The sequence below is a fragment of the Abramis brama genome (genome assembly GCF_963993115.1).
Source record: "Abramis brama genome assembly, chromosome: 14".
Lineage (NCBI taxonomy): Eukaryota > Metazoa > Chordata > Actinopteri > Cypriniformes > Leuciscidae > Abramis > Abramis brama.
Window position 1 is genome coordinate 2,968,195 of NC_139976.1, and position 23,162 is coordinate 2,991,356.

A 23,162-nucleotide genomic window follows, 5' to 3' on the forward strand; every position below is an offset into this window, starting at 1 on the left:
TTTAAACTAATAATTAATTACCATCATTAAATTAACATCTTTCCAGTGACTTTTGGGTCACTCACCGTGTGTTTTAAGGTACTATATTTGTACATTTGCTTTTGGAAAAACTGCTAAACCAATCAAACTGGCCCGTCATCATTCCATCTAGATTCACATCTATTCAAGCACAGAGTGAAAGAATGTCTTTCTGAATGCAGGCGTACACGAGGAAACTGTCAGTTCAAATAACAAATATCTCAATGTCACATGAAAAACTGGTTTAAGCTTTTGTTGAGGAATTACATCTAGTTCCAGTAAAGGTCCACCTACAGTTATTAATAAAGGCACTGATAAGATCGTGAGCGCTGCAGTTCAGCATCACTGTGTTGAACTGCTGAAGAGAGAATCTCATAGACCAGTCATCAATCTGAGTTTGCTCTGCAGCAGCATCTGACCTCAGGTAAAGTCACTTCTGTTTTATCCCTTTTGGTCACCAACTTTGGATGGATCTAAATTATTTTGTAAAGTTTAAATGTTTTCTATATTTTGTAAAATTTGCCTTTAAGTATCTGTGAATTTTATAGTTGTTTTACAAATGTGCACAACAAAGAAAATAAAATATAAGAAACATACTTCATGTGTCTGTATGTGCGTGTGTGTGCAGGTGCCGTTCGTCACAATGAGGTTTCTGATCTCACTGTGTGTGTCACTGCTGATGCTGATTAATGGTGAGTGTTTTAATCTGTCTGTAAAATGACTCAATATTTTCCCAATAATAAATAATTATGCTTATATTGTGCATTTAACAGGTGAAATGATCAATGGACAAACAACAGGTACAATAATTCTTTCACTTTATCTAATCTTCAAATTCATCCTTTATTTTCCATTCAAAATGTAGAAATAAAAGTGGTATAAATAATTAGTGTGGTAAAAGTTTTCCTATTGATATAAAAACTTATAATATTTTAGCACAAATTGATATTCACATACTGTAAAAATGTATTTTAATTTTAACAATTAAAGACTGCAAAAATGTGACATTAAAAACGTGTTAATTGGTTAACACTAAGTTCCTGTACTATATGTAAAAACTGTATTAGATCTAACTTTACATTTTAATAAATATTGTTAAATGTACCATTTTTAGAAATAAAAAGACCAATCTTCTTATAATTTACAGTGAAAAACTGTACACTAACATTCCCTAATTCCCTCCATGGCACTTCATATTTGATGGTTTTGATGATTATTTTTCTTTTTAGTTTTTTTCTGATCAGTTGTGTACATTAGGGTTTTATTTTACATGCTATGTTGTTAAATGCATGTTTGTTGCATTTTAGTGTCATGTGACTGTTACCATGATGGTGTTTTGTGTGTGTGTGTGTGTGTGTGTGTAAGACACTGCGCGCGCCTTCTTTATTTTAGTATTTACCTCAGCTTGTGGAAAAGCTACTTGTGATGTTCTTTGATGCATCTTGTTTTTCTCTTTACCACCAGTACAACACGATCTCATGAAAATGCGTATCTATAGCACGAATGATATTTCTCGTATCATTTATACGCCAAAAAGAGTTTTTGTGTGCAAATTATGTGTGGAGTGCGTGCGTATTACACGCCATAAAGTGCGTATCATATGCACGCAAAAAAACTGCCTATCATATGTACGCAAAAAAATAATTTTGGCGTATAAATGATACGAGAAATATAATTTGTGATATAGATACGCACTTTCCAGTGTTATGGTGGATGTCAGTATATGCATTTTTTTCTCTTAAATTACAGTTTTAAATTGTACAATTTACAGGTTTGTTACGGCCTCCCCTGTCTAGGGAAGCAAAAAATAAAGAATTTAAATAAACTAAACAAATGAAACATTTCAGAGGCCCTGTCTCCCGTCCAAGCACTATATAAAAAAATAAAAAAAACTCAATCTTGCAAAATAAACCATAAAAATGATAGTAACATTTTAGAATAATGGTCTGTCATTAATAAGTAACTATGCAGGAAGTAATGCAGGACTAATGAGTACTACATTAACACTTCAGCTACTAGGCCTACTATTAACTAATTAACAAGCTTAACTAATCAGTAAGTAATATCATAGTATTTAGGAGATAGTTCCTTATTGTGTAATCATTAATATCTTAATGAGACTAGCCTCATTAATAACTATTAACTAACTGACAATTTATAAGGGACATTATTGTGTGTCTGAGATGTAATCAGTCATCATTTGGACCATTTGGACATTTTTTAAAGTAAAAGCCATCAAAAACATCTTTTCACTTTAAAATAATGGTACAGATCACTAGTAGGTCCTGCAGAGTCACTAGGTAACACTTGAGTAATTTGTGATGCATTTTATGTCCACATTGCGAGTAAAAAAAAAGACAATTGCTCACATCTCAGACACATTAATGCTGTGATTAGTAATTAATTAGTAATTCTTTATAATTTATTGATTTACTGATTGAGAACTCAGCCAGCGTAGTTTCTCAAGAGCGGCTGCATGATCCCTGGGCTGCGTTCAGCCCAGAAAAAAACTTTTTTTTGAACGGAAACAGTGGTGCGTTGAACACCCTGTTCTGATGATGCAAGAGTTGCAACTATGGCAGTTGAGAAGAATATTCTTTGTGTTCTTTTTGAATAATGTTCGGAGCCTGATGAAAGGGGTATAAATACGTGTTTAATACTGCAAAATATGCTCAATGTTACAGTCAGTGCCCTTGCCGTCCAGAATAAAAGAGAAAATCCCAATCGAGTGAAGTGATTTGTGGAACCTGTAGTTCCCTTTCGAGAACGTCCACTTCGTATTGCGTAGCTATACGCAGTGGGAAAACTCCTTTTCTCGAGAATATTGAAGCCATTAATTTAAAACGCAGTGCAGCTGCACAGCCAGCACAATGCAGAGCTGTCTAGCGCACTGATTGGCTGGGCTGCGGTAACTGCACAAACCTATGGCGAAGCGTTGAGGAAGCGCGACTGATTCACCATTTCCCTGTGGCCATCCTGTGAAACACGCTATATCCTTTAAAGCTATCTCAGTGCTCGCTGCGGCGTCACTTGAAAGAGCAAATCAGTCAGATGAGCCAGAGCGAGTGCGGGCGCCGAACTTCTCCGCGTCCTCACCGAGGCCGTCGAAGACCTCGGCCTCGAGTGGTCTTACCCAGAGGAGCCCACCAGGAGCCACCTCGACGAATGGTTCCTGCCGGGGCGCCAGCAGGCCCCTCAACAGCGTCCAGCCCCGTTCTTCCCAGAGGTGCACAACGAGCTGACAAAGTCATGGCGAGCCCCCTACTCAGCCCGTCTGTGCTCTTCAACCTCAGCTACGCTGTCCACCATTGGCGGCGCTGAAGAGAGAGGGTATGAGAAGCTGCCCCCTATAGAGGAAGCTGTGGCCGCCAATCTTTGTCCGCCCACCGCTGTTGGATGGAGAGCTAAGGTTCATCCTTTAAAGCCGTGCAGAACCACCTTAGCTCTCGTCGGCCGGGCTTACATCTCCGCCGACCAAGCTGCTTCGGCTTTGCAAACGATGGCAGTCCTCCAAGTGTTCCAGGCCAAACTCCTCCACTCTATGGACGAGTCTGGTCCGCACCCCGCGGCCTTCAGGGATCTGTGCAGCGCCACTGACTTGGCCCTGCGTGCCACAAAGACCACTGCCCAGGCCATTGGCAGAAGCATGGCCAGCCTGACTGTGCTAGAGTGCCATCTCTGGCTAAAACTGACTAAGATCAAAGATGCAGACAGGGCTGCCTTCCTGGACTCCCCGATCACGAGCGCTGGTCTCTTTGGCCCCGCGGTGAAGGGATTCTCTGAGCGCTTCATGGAGGCTCAGATGTTGTCTCAGGCCATGCAACACTTCCTGCCAAAGCGCTCCAGTTCGGTGTAGGGTCGCCCAAAGAAAGCGTCGACCCCACAGCCAGCTAAACCAACGACGCCAGCGTCTCAGCCCCGCCCACCGGCTGAAACCAACCGGCGCTCACAGTCTGCTAAGTGCTTCCCGTTCCCGGAATGTCAGGGCCCCTGACCAAAGATTGTGTTTGACCCTGAGCCTAGGAAGCCCTCCTAGTCTACTGACGGGAGGGAAAAGAAAGATGTTAAGTCTCGCCAGACCCCCTCCAGAGAAAGCTCTTGCTCTTCTCCCAGATTCCTCTTCAGTTCAGGAGGCTGGCGATGTTCACAGTGTAGCCAATGAGCCCATCAAAAATTCACGCACCCAAGCACACAAATGCTGTTTTAACAACGGCCCAAATAAAGCACAAAAAGAGCATATTTTACTTCAAAATATAAGGGTGATCGGGTCCCCATTACACGGCAATCTGTCCCAAATGTCATTCAGCTCCTGATCACTCGGACAAAGACCTGGGAAGCCATCCCAGAGGTGTCAAAATGGGTATTAAACATAATAAAATGAGGCTACTCGCTGCAGTTTGCTCGCAGACCACCACGCTTTCATGCAGTGGTCGAAACATCGGTGAGGAGCAATGTAACTCACGTCCTCCACAAGTATTAACCCCTTAAACCCTAAGTGTCCCACCAGTGGGACACTCGCACCACGAAAATAATTCATGATCAAATTACTAAGCAACCACTGAATGTAATAACACAAAATAGATATCATTTTAAAGCTTTGAATCTCAGCTTTTGCATCTATCCATTTTATTCAACTCCTAACAGGCGCTGAGTTATTCCTCTAAAACGGAGTGTACCGCCGGCGGGCGCCACCTAGCTATGAAAAAATTAATTGTCATATTTTTCAAAACTACTGCATTGATTAACACAAAATAGGCATCATTTGAAAGCTTAGAGTCTAAACTGTACAATGAATGTAGCCATTATGATTATCTCCAAGGTAGTGCTGAGTTATTTGCTGATAAAATGAAAAAAAAAAAAAATCATAATTTATGAGGGAGAGGAAATTATTATGTACTGCAATGTGTCAAAAACATCATACAGCTCAGATAGTCATGTGTCATATGTCATTTGAAAGGTCTCAATGAGTAGAATACAACAAGCATAATTGTTTCAGGCTTTTTACTAAACTTGAGCAAGGTTTTTGTAAAATAAGCCCCTCAAAAGACCCATGGGTAAACCATATATGGATGCTGAATTTTAGACACATTTCCGCTTGTAACTTCATGAAACATGCTCCGATTGTGGAAAATGACACTATTTACAGCAGATGCTTACAATTAAAATGAGTCCAAACTCAACATAATCCATCACTCAGAACTAAAGATATTCCTCATGGAGTTCTAATACACAAAAAATCCACAAACACACGTACCCAAGCGTAGCTTAGACTTGGCCTTTTTACTCGTATCTTCATGAAACATACATCGATCATGAAAAATGACACATCGTTATTTACAGCAGATTGTTAAGATTAAAAAGAGCCCAAACTCACCATAATCCATCACAGGGTTGCCAACTTTGGGACTTTGGCTGGAGTGAGACTCTGTAAAACTTAAGTGCGCACGCATAACCCAACCCTAATTTTAAAAATGTCAGTCCTTGTTTACTTAGTATAAACCCTGATTTATGAAGAAATAAAAAGAAGAAAAAAACGTATTTATGTTCCCTGTAAATTATTTTTGACTGCATAATGATTTCTTAATTCAGAATATGATAAAGACTGCGTAGGTGGATGTGTTCAGGGAATTTGGTTGTTAAAAGTAAAACATTTAAAGCCCCTTAAATGAACTAAATGACTCGAAAAAAGATTTGTTCATTTTAATGAATGAGATCGAACAAGCGAATCAGTAAAATTATCCGATCTTCCCATCAAGTGAAAGTCTGTTCCTGGTGTCAGTCTTGTTTAGGCCAGTAACTGGAAAGGTTCGCTCAGCATCTGCATTTGACTGTGGCAGACTCAACACAAACTGGGCAACCTTTGATCATTCGGGGATTTTAAAATGCCACTTGCCCGATTTGCCAAAACGTAATTTGTACCATGAGCCTATTTTTATTGACAAATTAGCTAGCCCACATAACGCACGTCAGACAACGTTCGTACTGTACAAGTCTGTACTCTCGGCACACAGACTGATTAGGCAAGGCTGAAAGGTAGGGCCCTATAAAATCCGTTAAATTTTTTCCCAAATTCCGTTTTATTTTTTCCCAAATTCCGTTTTTTCCGTTTTAATTTTTGCAAATTCCGTTTTTTCCGTTTTAATTTTTGGGAATTCAGTTTTTTTTTACCCTTTACTGTTATTTTAGTTGTAAAAAGAGTGTTTTTAATGTTAATGATTAAAATGTACACAAATAAAATAGGAATGACCCTAAATTTATTGAGGTAACAAACAAAATTCTCATTTTAAGAGGTGTTAAATGTGGTTTGATTTGTTTACATTAGTGAATGTATTAGGCTAACTAACATGAACCACGAGCAATACATTTGTTACTGTATTTATTAATCTTTGTTAATTTTAGTTAACCCTAACCCTGTATTTTTATTATGTTACTTCACACAGTGCATTAAGCTAACTAATGTTAACAAATACAACTTTTGAACAACATTTAAATAATGTAGGCTACTAAATGGTGAAATTAACATTAATAAAGATTAATAAATGCTGTAGAAGTGCAGTTTATTAATAGTTAATGTTAACTGATCTAGTTAACCAGAGTTTAATAAATGGAACCTTATTGTAAAGTGTTACCGATTTTGTTATACACCGAACCGATTCAGTGTTGGACAGATCAGTTGTTTTAACCATTCATTAAAGTGAATCGGTTCAAAGGAATCATTAGTTCGCGAATCGGACGTATCATTAGCAGACTTGTACGCGTTGTGTGATTATCCCGGCGTTAGGACATCGCACAAGATTTGTCAACACAGAAAACATTTCATTTAGTTTATTGAAAGTGTTTTTAATGTCAGCTGAATGGGCGGAACGCTTTTCAGAGAAGAAGGCAAGGTAAAAAATTTTTTTTTTGCACAATTCACACCCAGCGGTAGCCTAATTCAGGAAAAAAATATCCGAATACTCCACGTGAAACTTTCGTTCTTCCGATCTTTTACCATTGTGTCAATTCTCAATTGATTTAGATTAAAGGGTAACTAAACCCAGAGAATGTCTAATAGGAAGAGAATTGGCACTCTCTGCTTACTTCCGGTTTCTGGACTGGCTGCAGTAACACGTCTCTGTCCATGCGGGGGCGCTCGCAGGCGAGTGCAGAATGAATGGAGGTCTATGGCGAAATACCCATCAAAATCCACTTTTCTCAGGATATAATTTTTTGTCTAGTAATTTGAATGTTGTATTCGAAAGGAGATGCAAAGAAATTACACATTGCTGGGTGTTAGATTTTTTAGAGTCACTTATTTGCTTTAAAAAGTCTTTTAAAATGTCAATGACGTCACACACATCGTACGACCAGAGATACTGCTTCACGGCAATCCTTCACTCACTCTGGTGCTTTCGCGCTCTGCACTTTCTTTTCTCTCGAGGCATCGACAACACAGCTGACACAGGTAAATACACGTGCTAGAAGAGTTTTTGTTTTGTTTGTTTCTGGTCCCGCTTCGGATGCCACGATGCCATCAAGCGGTATCTCTGGTCGTAATCAGTACTTCACTGACCAATCAGCATTCATTAGCAGAATGCTAGCGTGTTATGGGCAACAACAACTCAACCTGTAAGAAATCGAAAGGACATAAGCACTCGTTCATTGAACTTTCGACCTATAACCCATGTTGAACTTGCAAAACCTACAATAAAATCTGAGATTTCTCAACGGCAATCGGGTGAAAGAGACACATTTAACCGTCTAGCCCCATAGACTCCCATTCAGTCTGCACTCGCCCGCGATCACCTCCAGTGGAATTCTAATGGAACTGCAACCAAGATCTATACAATGGGGCTAATAGGAAGTGCCAAGGCTCTCCGTAGACGGGCTCTGCTAAACCCCTGGTCAGAGCTTGACTCCACCCACTGGCAATATTTGAAAAATGCTAGAAAAGTGGGCAGACCCCAGCGGAGATAGAGGGGACAAACCGAGGGCGGGGCTGAACGCGGGGGCGTGCATCTGAGACCCGCAGTGACGGATTAATTGACAGCTGCTGTCAGACTCTAAAATGGAGACTGACTGGAGTGAAGAAAGTAGCTGTGCAACAGAGCGATCATTTGAGGTCGAGGACTTTTCTCCCCCACCTTCACCTGAAGTGGAGGAGGGCGAATTGTCTGCGGACACAGCAGGACCAGAACCTTATCAGTTCGAGCCGCTGGCTCAAATTGCGGTCTTAATTCCCGTATCGCGATCGGCATCCGACGATGCAAGCGAAGCAGCCGCGCAAGGGAGAATGGGGCCAGTGTCCGAGTGGTAAAACATTAGCATTATGGCTAAATTAGGCTAATACTAATAGCAAATGCTAACGGAACTATATTTCAAGTCTCCCTGTACAAGTACAAATGATTCTGTCTCAACAGGTGCACCTGTGGGCACTGCAGCTCACTATCCCTGGTAGAGAACGTGTGTTGTAGGGAGATATCCAAGGTAGCTATGAAATATGACAAGAACAGTGTTAAGTCCATTTAATTAATTTAATAAGTACTATACACAAAACCAGGGTTCATACAGATAAATAGGTAAACAAAAATAAACAAAAAATAAAAGTACAAAATAAAGTGCAGCAAATACAATGACTGTGGAAACTTTCTATGAAAAGGTTACTATGACAAAGATATCGCATTCAAACAGATTTTCCATCTCATGAATATGATTGACCTGAAGAATGAAAAGCTGTATCATATACTTGGACATTTATTAACAATATCACTCATAGCCATGCAAAATGTTTCTAAAGCTTCAGCCTATCTAAAGATATAATTTTGTGTGAAAAGATTGCTTTATCAATAAAATTAAACACTAATTTCACATATATTGTCTTTTTAATAATTTAAGTTAAATGTTAAGTCAAATTCAAGTACTTCCAAGCATTTTAAGCACCTTGTACGAACCCTGAAAAAAAAACAAAAAAAACACACAACCTCCACATTCCAAATATTAAATAAATCATCCTAACAAAGTAGTAATAATCTCATGTTGTAGGTAGTACACAGGTGTGACCAGATAGGTGGAGTGGGCTGTATAACTGTTAGGCATTCTGGCCTGGGTGGCTGCACAAATTAATAATAGATTTGTTATCAATAAGCAGAGACAGTACGAAACTAAATTATATAATCTTGACTATATGATGAAACATTCAAAAGCTCCATAGTATTCAAAAATCACCTTTGCTTCTCCTCATGGGCTTCATGTTAGCCTGCACACCTGCAGATCTGGAGATGACTGGTTCAGTCTGGCACCCAATTTCTCTGGTCATAGTAGGCTAAAAACAAAAAGTGTTTTATGGTTTACAATTACAGTCTTATATTCAGTCATTTTAGAGATTTTAAAATGTTTATAAATACTATTAGTTAATTAACTTCTGAGGTAATTTTCAACAGGATTATTATTACTATTACGCTATTTTTATTCCTCACAGGGTCGCAAGACGACGTAAAGTACATGCATCTGATGAGTTTTATCGAGTTGATGTCAATAGCGCGCGCTTTCCGTATATTCATATTTTGCCGCTATGTGAAAAAATCCAGCAAAATGCGCCGGCGCGTTTGTCAACCCCAGAGGATTAACTTTAGCCTAACCGTAAATTGTGATTAAAATATGATCACTCACCCCAAGAAGCCGCTGCGGTGGTGGAGTCCATGCAGGAGGAGCAGCGTTTGGCACTGCGTCGCTTTTCAGCGCGAGCTGTGTGGAGAAGCCCATTTCCACCTCGATCGCGTTGGAGAAGCAATCCCGCGTAAAATGCAGGTTGCACACTTGAGCTCTAGGCGGGAACTCGCGGTCTTCCAGGCCAAGTGCATGCAACCACTGTCGCCTAATTTCCAAATCTGCTGGAAAGCTATGCAGTCCAGCAGTGCTGTTGCAACCAGCAACACTACACCTACGTACCATCCTGACCACTGTACTAAATACAGATAAATCTACGCTAACTCGAAGCTATCCTAACTGATGCAATACTATGCTACTAACTAACTATGCTTCTAACAATACTACACTAACAACTATGCTAATAAACTACCTAGGCTACAACACTAAAACACTTTATACCCAAATGTCAAAAAAGTTACTCGAATCAATGAACAGCACTAATAAAGACCCATTCTTACAGATCATTAACTAAAAAAAGTTGGTTTAGGGTTTAGTTACCCTTTAATAAGCGCGAGGGAGTGAGAGAGAGCAAGACAGTTTGACGACGCACGCGCGACCGGGCCTCTCTCTCTGCTCGTTCTTTCAGTAATATGCGATTTTCCTCAGACATACGTTTTTCTCCCACACAAAACAGAATTTTATTCCAAATATGTAAAATTCCGCGAAATTCCGCGTTGACACTAGATTCCTCGTTAATTTGCCAATTCCGTGATTCCGTCCACGATTCCGTGATCGCGGAAATAGAAAGGCACACCATTTTATTATCTGCTTACCTTGAGTGTCATCCAAACTTTCAAACTTGCATCAGTGGCTCCGACTCGGACTCCGAACCTATGATGAACTCTCTCTGAACTTTTCACACGCAACTGACGATCAGGCGCAAGGTTTTCAGCGAATCAACGATCAGAGAACACTGCAGTGAGAACGCTGTAGGCAGATGTTACAGCTGTGGGTCTCAAACTCCTCTCCTGTCATTAATACGCTGTGGTCTAGTATAGTCATCAACAGAAAATTAACGGATTGAAAGGGGAGAAACATGGATTTTGGCGTGACATTTCTTGCGTGTGCGTGAGAGCGTGAGATTGATGCTGAAAGCGTGAGTGTCACGCCAGATGCGTGAGAGTTGGCAACCCTGCCATCACTCAGATCTAATGATATTCCTTATGGCGTTCTAACACTAATCGCTTTGGACAAAAGCGTCTGCTAAATGACTAAATTTAACACAAAAAAATACCAGAGGCGCACCTATGAAGTAGCAATAGCAGTGATGCTATGTTGTTTTGATTTGACGTTTCAGCTCATAACTCAATGAAACATGCATGGATTGTGAAATCGAACATCTTTAATTGACAACAGATTCTCACGATTGCAAAGAGCCCAAACACAACATAATCCATTGCTTTGATCACGAGATATTCCTCACAAAGTGATGCATACTTGGCTAAAAAACAAGTCTCTCATCCTTCCGGGGTGCAAAGTGTTTTCCAATTTTCCCGGAACCGTCCGTGCTCGTTTTCAAACGTGGAATAACACAAAATATGTATCATCTTAAAGCTTAGAATCTCAGCTTTTTAAAGAATCTAACCACTTCGATCAACTCTGAACGAGTGCTGACTAGTCTCTCTAAACCGGAGTGTACCGCCCACGGGCGCCACCTAGCTGCGAAAATATTCATTATCATATTTTTCAAAAGTATTGCCTTGATTCAAACAAAATTGGTGTCATTTGAAAGCTAAGAGTCATTTGAAAGCTTAGAGAACTTTACAGTGAATGTAGCCAATTTGAAAAACTCCTAAGTATTGCTGAGTTATTTGCTGATAAATAGAATATTTTTTTTCATAATCTATAAAATACTTTTTATGTACTATGTACTGTATGTCAAAAACATCATACATCTCATGAAACATTCAACAATCGTTGAAAATGGCACTTCATTTTTTACAGCATATTAATACAATTAAAATGAGCCCAAAATTAACTTTATTTATTGCTTTTATGACAAGATATTCTTCATGGTGAAACAATATAAAAAATGCCCATGAGGGGGCGTCAAGGTCTCAACAAAAAGGCTATCTTGGTTCCAAATGCTGTAACTTGATTACTTTATCCAATCACCACAAAATTTTATCCAGATGCAGCTCATATGTAGAGGGACTTCCCCAAAAAAGAATTTTCCTCCTACCTTATTTCCTTCCTGAGTTATTCCATGTCAAATAAGAAAGATATGCATTATCATTATAAAAATTATATAAATTATATATATTTTTTGTCTTTTATCAGCAGTTTCTCGCCAGGAGAATGTCCAAATGTAATGTAATTTATATTTTCTTAAAGCCTCTCTCACTTAAGACTGCACTTTTGCTAGCACTAGCATCGGTCAAGCGAGTGGGCTACTTGCAAGCACTCTCCATGAGTTCTTCCTGTCTCGAATTTGGACCTGACGACTCCAAGGTCGTCCTCAGGCCAAGACATGGAATGTATCTAAGGTGCTCTCAACTCCGTTTAGGGCCCATGTCATTGCGCTATCGGCGCTTCCCTCGGTGGAAGACGATAGAGAATTGAGTCTACTCTGTCCTGTTAGGGCTCTCAGGGTTTATCTAGAGCGTTCTGCCTCGTTCAGACAGTCAGAATAGCTCTTTGCATGTTTCGGCGGCCGGATCAAAGGGCTTCCGGTCACGGAACAGAGAATATCAAGATGGATAGTGGATGCTATCTCTTTAGCCTACGCCTCATTGGGCCTGCAATGTCCCATAGGCATCAGGGCTTATTCCACTAGGGGCATGGCCTCTTCATGGGCTTGGTCCAGTGGTGTACCAATTAAAGACATTTGTGCGGCGGCCGGCTGGTCTTCACCGTCCACATTTGTGAAATTTTATAACTTAGAACTGCCAGCTCTTGGATATCCAATCCTCTAGATATCCCTTCGCGGGCACCGACTCGGTCTGGGCCCCATTGGATTATAACTTTAGTTCTACTATGTGCCTCAGACAGAGAAAGTTCAGAGAAAGGTTGTCAGCCAATAGCACAGTGTTTTAAACTGGGTTCCCACTGTGTATAGCTACGCAATACGAAGTAGACGTTCTCGAAAGGGAACGTACTCAGTTACTAATACAACCCCCGTTCCCTGAGAGTAGGGAACGAGTATTGCGTAGCCAGCCATGCTATTAAGCTGCACTTCAGGTCTGTCGCTTCAGTCGATTTAACCTGATTTCCTATGGCGAAATGGGCCACTTTATATTGAGCAGCCACACCCATTCTGGCGCGCTTCGGCACGCGCGATGCAGGAAGTGTCCTGATAGGTTCGCGCTTCCTCAACGCTTCGCCATAGGTTTGTGCACCCTTACGAAAAAGAAGTATACTTAAAGTTAATTTTATGAAGTATACTTAAGTAATGTTCAAGTATATTTTTAAGTATACATTATGTAGTAGGTATACTAATGTCAATATGTACTAGTAGTAAACTTGTAAGTGTACTATTTTAATACCGCTTGGGACTAAATTGGCCCACTTTTAGTATATAAAAGTATATGTTTAAGTGTACCATAAGTGTAACAGTAGTAAACTTTAAGTGCACAACTAGTTCATAATTGCGTTTCTCATTTGTACTGCAAGTGAACTTATGGGTATTCTAGTAGTTTACTATTTTAATACTTGTAGCAACTTTGAAGTATACTCTCAGTAAACTACTAGTTTAGTAGTTTTATACTGCAAGTATACTAGCAAGTTTTATTTTAGTGTACTCTCAGTAAACTACTAGTTTAGTAGTTTTATACTACACGTTTTCTTTAAGTGAACTTAACATTATACTTATAGTTTACTATTTATATATAATTTTTGCACTTGCAGTAGGCCTATACTACTATGTTCAAATGTTATTTTTTATACTTGAAAAATACCTGTAACTGTACTCTAATTTTAAAAACATTTTATAAGCTTCATGCATCGTTTTTTTTATCAGTACTTGAATGTTGGTAAGTTTCATAAAGAAAGGCAACATTTTTAACAAAAAAGATGATAAATTTTTGTCAAAGACTATGCCTTGATCAGATTCAGAAACGTGATCAAACACAGATGGAGTAGATCGAGTCCAACACCCCCAAAGCTTCACAGTCGTTTTCTCTTCATGGGTTACGCTTCATTTCATTTGGAAACATTAAGCAGTTTTAATTTACAAGCTGTTTAATGTTTGATAATCACATTATTTTACATTTGAGTGAGCAATCTTCTATCACTTGTTTCAGCTTCTTCTTCTCCTGTGTTTTGATCCAGAGATTCTGCACTAGAAGATGTGTCATAGCGCCCCCTTCCGTATAACAGTGAAAACATGGATAGCTGGAAAATTCAGTCAATGATGGGGAAAGAGTAAAGTAGAATTAAAGTAAATTCATTTGTGCACTACCAGTGGACTAGCCTACCCCAAAATTCAGATACACAGAATTAGAAACATATCTGTTTTATATCAATATTTTAATCAATATTTTCAAACAATGTAAGTTTCATAAGACTGTATATGAAAAACTATGTAAAAAAGTATATTTAATAGGCTACTCAATCAAAAGAGTTAACACAACTACAAGCCAAGTATACTTTGAATAATTAAACTTTTAAGTATAGCTCGATCAAAAGAAAACTTTTTTCTCAGTAAGTCAAGTACACTTAAGTGTAATTATGTATATTTCTGAGAAGTACATAAAGTATATTTTTGAGAAGTATATAAAGTGTAGACTGAAAGAATGCTTTCTTCTTTTTAGTTGAAAAGAAGTATACTAATAGAACACTTGAATAAACTTATTTTTCGTAAGGGAATTATTATCGTTGTGTACAAGATCGGGTTCAGTTCCATGCTTATTTTATTTACTCTATAAACTATTCCACCCGAAAGCTTGTTACTATATAAACTTGAACATGTTAGTTTATAAGACAGTGTGTAATATTATGTTTTTTAAAAAAAAAAAGTATTTAATAAGCTACTCAATCAAAATAGTAAACACAAGTACAAGCCAAGAATACTTAGTATACTTAATTATACCTTTAAGTATATCTCAATCAACAAGTATAGGCCAAATATACTTAGACTTTTCTGTCAGTATAGGTCAAGTATACTTAAGTGGAATTTGAAGTATATTTCTGAGAAGTACATAAAGTATATTTCTGAGAAGTACATAAAAAGTAGACTGAAAGTATACTTTCTTATTTTTTAGTTGAAAAGAAGTATACTAATAGCACACTTGAATAAACTTCTTTTTCGTAAGGGCAGTTACCGCAGCCCAGCTAATCAGCACGCTAGACAGCTCTGTATTGTGCTGGCTGTGCAGCTGCTCTGCGTTTTAAATGAATGGCTTCAGTATTCTCGAGAAAAGGAGTTTTCCCACTGCATAAAGCTACGCAATACTCGTTCCCTACTTTCAGGGAACCCTATGGAGCTAGAATTGTGTCTTTATTACATGCGAGAGAATAAATGATCTGAGAGAGAAAAAAAAGTTGAGAGAAAAAGTTATCACACTGATAGCAAAAAAGCATTTCATTAGAGAAAAAAGAATGTTTGAGAGAAAAAGTTTTCATACCAATGGCAAAAAAATAATATTTGAGACTAAAAAAAGTTTTGAGAGAAAGTATTTTCTCATAGAACATAAAAAAAATATAAATTTGAATTTTTTTTAATTATTTCTAGAAAAAAATCTCTCTCAAAATACTTTGAAAAAAAACCTCTCAAATATATATTTTTTGCTATCAGTGTGAAAACATTTTCTCTAAAAAGAAAAAAAAAATGTTTGTCTCAAAAGGTTTTCTTTGCTCTGTCAGGATTTTGCTTTTGCTGTGAAAATTGTGTTATGGGCAGGGTCACATTCCTATTGGCCAGTCGGGTGAGCATAGTCTTGTCTTGAGAGACAAACTGAATCATTACACCATTGTTCGGTTCACAGGCATAGATACAGCCTCTGCCTTAGTTGAGCACGGACACTCCAATGTTTGGGTAAGATGATGACACACACAACTCGATGGGTAGCTGGCTGAGCAAGTTCAGCATCACTGAAGATTAAACATTAAAAAATAGCACTCATATTCATGAATGAATGTGTATTATATTATTAGCCAATGTGGCCACAGTGGCTTAGCAACCGTAACTAGGCGCGGGAGGTCTGGCAAGCTTTCGAACGAGGGAAACATGCCGAAGCGTTGTGCATATGGATTGTGCAAATCTGATAACAGGTGTTGTGCCTAATTCCGACCCCCCACCCCCTGTCGCGTGCACGCGGACAGTACCGCTGTGTTTCCAGTAGATGGCAGTTGAAACACAAAAAGTCCGGTCAAATGCTTCACTGATTCCAACTCCAAACGTTCAATTTGACGTAAATCTATGCATTTTCCTGTAGATGGCAGTGCTAGCTCAGAAACGTATTTAATTACTTTTCAACCCTATAATCGTAAACGAGACTGGTATGTCCGTTGCAAATCTCTTTTGATAACGCGTCGATGGCGTCTTTTTCCATTTTTTTTCTTCTTCTTCTTTTTTCTTTTCTGCTTAGATGCAAACCCAGTAGGCCTGTGTATTAGCTGATTTTTGCAATAAAGTGTTATGCCTTACAAAATAAATTCAGTTTATCAATACGAACCTTCTTTTGTTATAATAAAACGTGTACACATAGGCCTACTCTTGTAATGATGTTAAAATGTACAACATATTTTCTTAGATCTCACATCTGTTAAAACTGTACATGAAGTAGACTGTCTTTCTTGCAATGTTAGTGGAAATTAATATTAGCACATATCAAAGTAATATAACTTTATGTTCCAAAGTAGAACCCATGGGTAATGCCACTTAAACCGAAATGTGTATAATATTCCAATAAATTTATGAACTAAAATAATAATAAAAAATATTGCATGAATCAGAATTAGCTTTATTGCCAAGTGTGCTTGCACACACAAGGCGATTTTCTTGGTACTGAAGCTTCCAGTGCACATATACAAATACAACAAGAAACACAGTACTACAATGATTAGATTAGAATAAAATATAAAATTATAAAGACACAATTAGTTTTAGTCATAATGAACATTATAAATAATGTATTTATATTATTACATGTTATATATATTATATGTATTATAAATAATAACAGTATTATAAATCATATAAATGTCAACTGAGTTTAGAAAGATATTGCTCTAAACAGAGTATTGCACTTACAGGCATATGCCTTGGGAGGCATTTAACTGTTCAAAACGGAAATGGCCGGTGGGAAAACACTGTTCCTGTGCCTAGGTGTTCTGAAAATGATCATGTAGCGTTAGATTTAGGGGGTATTATTTGGGCAGGCCCTTTTTCAACCCACCTGCCTGGATTATACCCCCCGATTTCTTCTCTCTAAATACTCAAATGGTTCCTAAAATGGGTTGATTGTTAAATTACTTTTTAGCAGAGGTGGGAGTAAGTCACACATGTGCAAGTCACAAGCAAGTCTCAAGTCTTAACCTTCAAGTCTCAAGCAAGTCCAAGTCAATTTTGTGAAAAGCAAGTCAAGTCAAGTCAAGTCAAGTCAAGTCACTGCTTTATGTCAAGCAAGTCAAGTCAAGTCGTAGCTTGGGTCACAAGTCACTGGCAAGTCGTACAAACGTTTGATGATTTCACAGAATTTATATATTAAAATAAGTTAAAACTACATAAGTTGTGGACTATGGTTTTATTTGCAACATTTTTTTAAATATGCATTTCCACATACAGCTGAGTGGTTAAAAATCTAAAAAAGAAATACAATTTCAAACTACATAGCCTAAAATGTATATGTAACTGAAATTAGGCCAACATTAAAGCATGAAAAATAAATATGCCTCAAACATTGCAGTAGACCATTAAAAGATATTAAACAATTCACAATTCAAGTATAATGGTTCCTATGCCACCAAATGGCATCCTTCAAACTGGCATCCCCTTTATGGAACATGAACACATCCTTAACAAGTTAGATCTTTCCTTTTTAACAAAAGAATAACAAGAAAATAACAGTAATAATTGAATTGACCCAAAACTTACACCTGTCAATCAGGTGGATTGACTATTGTACATTATTAATCTGTGTGAGTGAGTGATTTATTAATATTTGTGAATGATGTGTGTGCATGTGTATGAGTGAAAGGTGTATTGTTTGCATGTCCATGGTTGTGTTTGACTTTCTCTCTCTGTGTGTGTGTGTGTGTGTGTGTGTGTGTGTGTGTGTGTGTGAGAGAGAGAGAGAGAGAGAGAGAGAGAGAGGTGATTTGATTGAGTGTGATTGATTCATTAATATTTGTGAGTGAACGTGTGTGCGTGTGTATGAGTGAAGAGTGTTTTGTTTGTTTGCATGTGTGCATGGTTGTGCTTGCAAGTTTGAATTTTTGTTTTGTTTATTTGTGTATGCATGGTTCGGTTCGAAAGTCTGTATGTTTTTTTTTTCTTTGTGTGTAGGTGTCTTTTTACAATCTTTTATGTGCATCCCCAAAAACTATCCAATTATTAGACACTGTACACATGCTATTATGCTATTAAAGGACAACTCCGGCGCAAAATGAACCTGGGGTGTAATAATACATGGGAACCGAGTCGACCGTTCTCTGGGATTTGTTTTCATGATAATCGAATGTAAAGAGTTTTATCTCTAAAAACTGATTAGCTTATAACGCTAGTATATGGGGCATAGAGTAAGTAAAAATAAATCGCTAGTTAATACCACTAACAAGGCTCAAAATAGCCCCACACTAACACGGTAGCATAATGAGGGTGCTTGTTAGTGGTATTAACTAGCGATTTATTTTTACTTACTCTATGCCCTATATACTAGCGTTATAAGCTAATCAGTTTTTAGAGATAAAACTCTTTACATTCGATTATCATGAAAACAGATCCCAGAGAACGGTAGACTCTGTACCAATGTGTTATTAATTATTATTAAATTACAGTTAAATTTTTTTTTATATTTCTTTTAACATTCAAGTCAACCCTGGGATAGCAGACTATATTGGTAGCATATAACTAGACAGTACAAAGGGATGTATGCGGGTAAGAAAAACTGGAATATGGCATATTTTAACATATTTTAACCCGATTTTAATTTTCAAGAAATGTTTTGGTTTTCGCTGTGCTTTTGTATGTAAGGGATTATTCAGATCATAAAAAAATCATTAATCCAAGGCACTCGAATATTATTAAAAATATATAGAAAGCCTTTATTTCATCATGGCTTTAATATTTTAAAATCTGGTGACAAGTAGGCCTAGCTACTTGCACACCTATGAGTTGCGGCTAATGAGCCTTCGTCAGGGTGTGTGACCAAAGCCCCTTTCACACAGAGATTCCGGAAAATTCACGGATAAAGTGACCCGAGATTTGACTCGGGTTAGTTTGATTTAGGTTCATTCACCCTGCCAGTGATTTTCCGGAATAAGAGAGTGCGTTCACACACAACCCGTAAAAATCCCGTAAAGACACATGACATCGATGTGACTTTAATGTCTCAGCAGTGTCTTAAGTTTGCTTATGAGCTGCGATTTCTCTCTCGAGAAACCATGCTTGTGCATTTTTTTTTCTCTCTGATTCGATCATAAACTTGCGCATTACATACCGTTTCATAGCTGGCGAACGATCCCGCGCTTCAGCGTCATCACTACGACACTGCATTATTACGGCTTTTGTCACGTGATTGTTGCGGTGCGTTCAAATACAGATATTTATTTTAAAAAAGACAAGTTATTTCGAGTCATTTACCTCAAGTCCGAGTCAAGTCTCAAGTAGGGTTGGGTATCGTTTGAATTTGAACGATTCCGATTCCGATTCCGATTCCTTGTTTCGATTCCGGTTCCTAACGATTCTCGATTCCGATTCTTTTAAGAGGCAGGGTCCAAAAAGTTTAGATCAATTTTAATTCTATGAACTTTTTACTTTTTATGAACTTTACTATGAATTTCTCACAGGGCTGTTTTCAACTACAATATAAATATCAAATCTATTTTAAACAATTTTTTTTTAGGACATTTTAAATGAGCTAGCTAACCAACGGTCTTTCTGAAGGAAATAGTCTGACCTTCTCCATCAATTGAAATATAAAAAAATTTGCATCACAATAAGTTTATTGTGATTGTCACTAACATTTTAGTAACTAAACTGAATTTTATTAGGTTTAGTGACATGTTACAATGTTTACATGGTACAATTTCTAGTAAGCTACTCTTTTTTTTAAATTATTTCAATTCAATTCAATTATTGTGATTTGATTTAATATTGACTCATTTGGATAAATATTATTTACTCAAGATAGGCCTTAATTTTTCTCAAGAAAAAACTCTAATGCTGTAAACATACAGAGAGCCCTATGCAGCTGGCAGTATTATTTAAGGTTAAAAATAACTCAATTGAAATATGATGCGTTTTTTTTATTATAATAACAACTTTATTTAATGATATAAGTAAAAATATAAAAAATGTAATATAGTAGCCTACACATATTTAGCAAAATACTCTCTAGCTCTTTTCTTGCCAACTGCGTGCTATAGCCTATATTATGTTCATTAAATGACTTTCCTGAGGTAAATATGACATAATTGTTCTCCAGCTATGTTATTGACCTCTTCACGCTGATAAAAAACACTGATTGATCGATATTATGTATGAGGAATATACATTTCGGTAAGTTGTACTGTATCTTTCAACAGTGTTCGTGTTTTTTTTTTTTACTATTAGCTAGAGATGATCGGTTAGTCTGTCGGTCTCCGTGTCCTCTGCGCTTCGCGATTTTGTGCATGGGAAAATGAATGTGTGGCGTGAGAGCTTGTTTAAAGTGTCGCGTGTGTCTCACGGTGAATGCGTGAGAGTTGGCAGCTCTGCATGTGTATGTGTTTTCATGATTTTTTTTTTTTACGTAAGCCGGCATCGCGCGCAGTTTTCAAACGGACGAGCAGAGGACGAGAGAATATGGTTGCAACTCGCAAGATACCGAACAATAAGAAAACATCATATAAGTACGTTTTTCATTCGTCAGGGTTGTTTGCTCTGAATACATGAGACGCTGTGCGAGTTAATAAGGCAACTCACACAGCGTCTCATAAAATGTATCGGTTCGCAGTTTAGCATAACAATCCAATCCTAGTAATACACGCATTTACCATGCCGTGTTACAGTTTACAAATGTTTAACTAATGTGGGGGAAGTAGGCTACAGCTGTCAGTGTTCAGCGAGTTAACATTTGGCAGTTTGAAATCGATTAGGTAGTTACTTCATTTCAGACTAGGGCTAGAAATTATCAAATTGGTTACTTAGACAGCGGCTGCTTCTTCCGGTCGGCGGAATCGAAACTAGGAATCGAAATTTAAACTTTTGAACGATTCCGGGAAAATCGCAAAGCTAGTCCCGGTTCCAGTCGATACTCGATACTCGATACCCAAGCCTAGTCTCAAGTCATGAATATCAATTCAAAGTCATGTCAAGTCTTTTATTAATATTTGTCAAGCAAGTCTCAAGTCCTAAAATTTGCGACTTAAGTCTGACTCGAGTCAAGTCATATGACTCGAGTCCCCCATCTCTGCTTTTTAGTGAGAAGTTCCTATGACATTATCATGTAATGACACTGATGGTACACAGCAATTACCTTAACAATCACACTTTATATTAAGTGGACAGTTCCTGCAGAGTTACCATGTGTAAGTACACTGTTATTATAGTGTTACACAGATGATTAGGTTTTGCATATTACACAGTAAGTTGTGACCATTTTACACTTTATATTGAGTAGACAGTTTCTGCAGAGTTACCATGTAAGTACACTGGTATCACAAGGGGAAACTTTAGTTGTAATTCAACATTAGTCCTGCCAGTCATAAATACATGGTATACACATAGAATCATCATGGTTTCCATAAAGTTACAGTGTATTCCAAACTGGTATCTGCAGAATTTAAGACCGCTTGTGGAAGTGGAATAACTTGTGTAAATACATATTGTTGTAAATACATACAATTGTATCTACACAATTGTAGTTACATAATTCATGTTACACATGTGTACTTACTGAAGTGAAAAAAATTGTTGTTACTTACACATACCATTCTGTTGGTTGTTACATATGTGTAGTTAAACAAATATTACAGCTGTAGATACTATGTACCAATGTGTACTTACACGGTAGTTACACACATGTAGTTACCATGTAAGTTCACAGGTATTAGGGCTACTTAATATAAAGTGGGACCAGTATGGGTAAATCTAAATAAGAATAAAGAAATACATGAAAACAATAGTAAATTATATATAGAGAAATACGTACAAGACAAATATTTTTCATATTTACAGATGGATCCTTACAGAATCTGGGGTGACTGGTAGGAATATATATTCCAGAATTTGAAATAAGCATATTCAAAAGATTATCAAATAATTTAGCAAAACAGTAAAATCAGTCGCAATAATGGTTGCATTACAGTGGACAGAAGATGTTAGACCAGATAGAGTAATTATATGTTCAGACTATGTCAGCACTTAATAGTTTAGTATCAAATAAATCCATTAGAGAAGACATGTTAAACGATATGACATTAAATTTGTGAGAGAAGGGTATAAAGGATACACTTGTTGAAGGTTTAATCAGTTTATCTAATGCATACCAGTTTTACCACCCCAATATCTTCTCTTTCAGACAGACACAGATGTTAGATGTTTACCTGTACTCTTGTTTTTGACACCTCAGTGAATGAGTCTTTTTTGTTTATTCTCTCAGAACCTACAACTTCCATCTCTGATCCTTGCTATGATTATAACACTCTTGATGAATCCTGGAGAGACATACGGCAAAGCCCATATCAGTACACTGGACATGATGACACTCTTGTTGAATGGAGTGGCTGGTATCGGCTGTATCTGAATGGAGAAAGTGCCCAGATGTCTGAGTGGTGTGTGAGTGATGCTGGATGTGGTGGTGAAACTGGACTGTATCTCAACGGTTCTCATCCAACACTTGAGGATGGAGTGGAGACCCGTGAAGTCGTGGGAACTCGTGCATGGTGGTGGTGGGGGTATTCCCGTGAGTGTGGCGCCTACAGTTCCACATCCATCCGAGTCAAAGCCTGTCCAGGAGATTATTACGTCTATGAATTGGTCAAACCCAACATATCATCCCCTCGGCCTATGTACTGTGCAGGTACAATATTAACTTTTTTCTTTGGGATATTTGTTATGATTATTTAATTCATTATAATGAGCTCTATCTGTTAGTTGATTTAACATTCATCTTTTGTTTTATAAAAATAAGCATGTTTTAACTAGTTATAATCAGTGGTGTGCAGTCCATTATCTATTCTGTATAACCTACTTATGTTACAGATCAATAGCACCTAGATATCTTTGTTACACAATTCCTCAAATTACACTTTAGGCCATTTGCTTGATAATTAATATGTATACTGTTTATGAACACATCATAATATTACTCAAC

General features: G+C 37.7%; 1 protein-coding gene across 1 annotated transcript in view; it reads left to right on the forward strand.

The window, feature by feature from the left end:
* Window positions 1-513: 513 nt before the first annotated feature.
* LOC311095876 (alpha-tectorin-like) overlaps window positions 514-23,162 on the forward strand; it is a 43,684-nt gene continuing 21,035 nt past the window's right edge. The window contains exons 1-3 of the mRNA XM_084134720.1: window positions 514-710; window positions 792-818; window positions 22,449-22,868. Of these exons, the coding sequence (XP_083990846.1) occupies window positions 578-710; window positions 792-818; window positions 22,449-22,868 (580 nt within the window). The 5' untranslated portion in view covers window positions 514-577. The remainder of the gene's footprint in view (window positions 711-791; window positions 819-22,448; window positions 22,869-23,162) is intronic.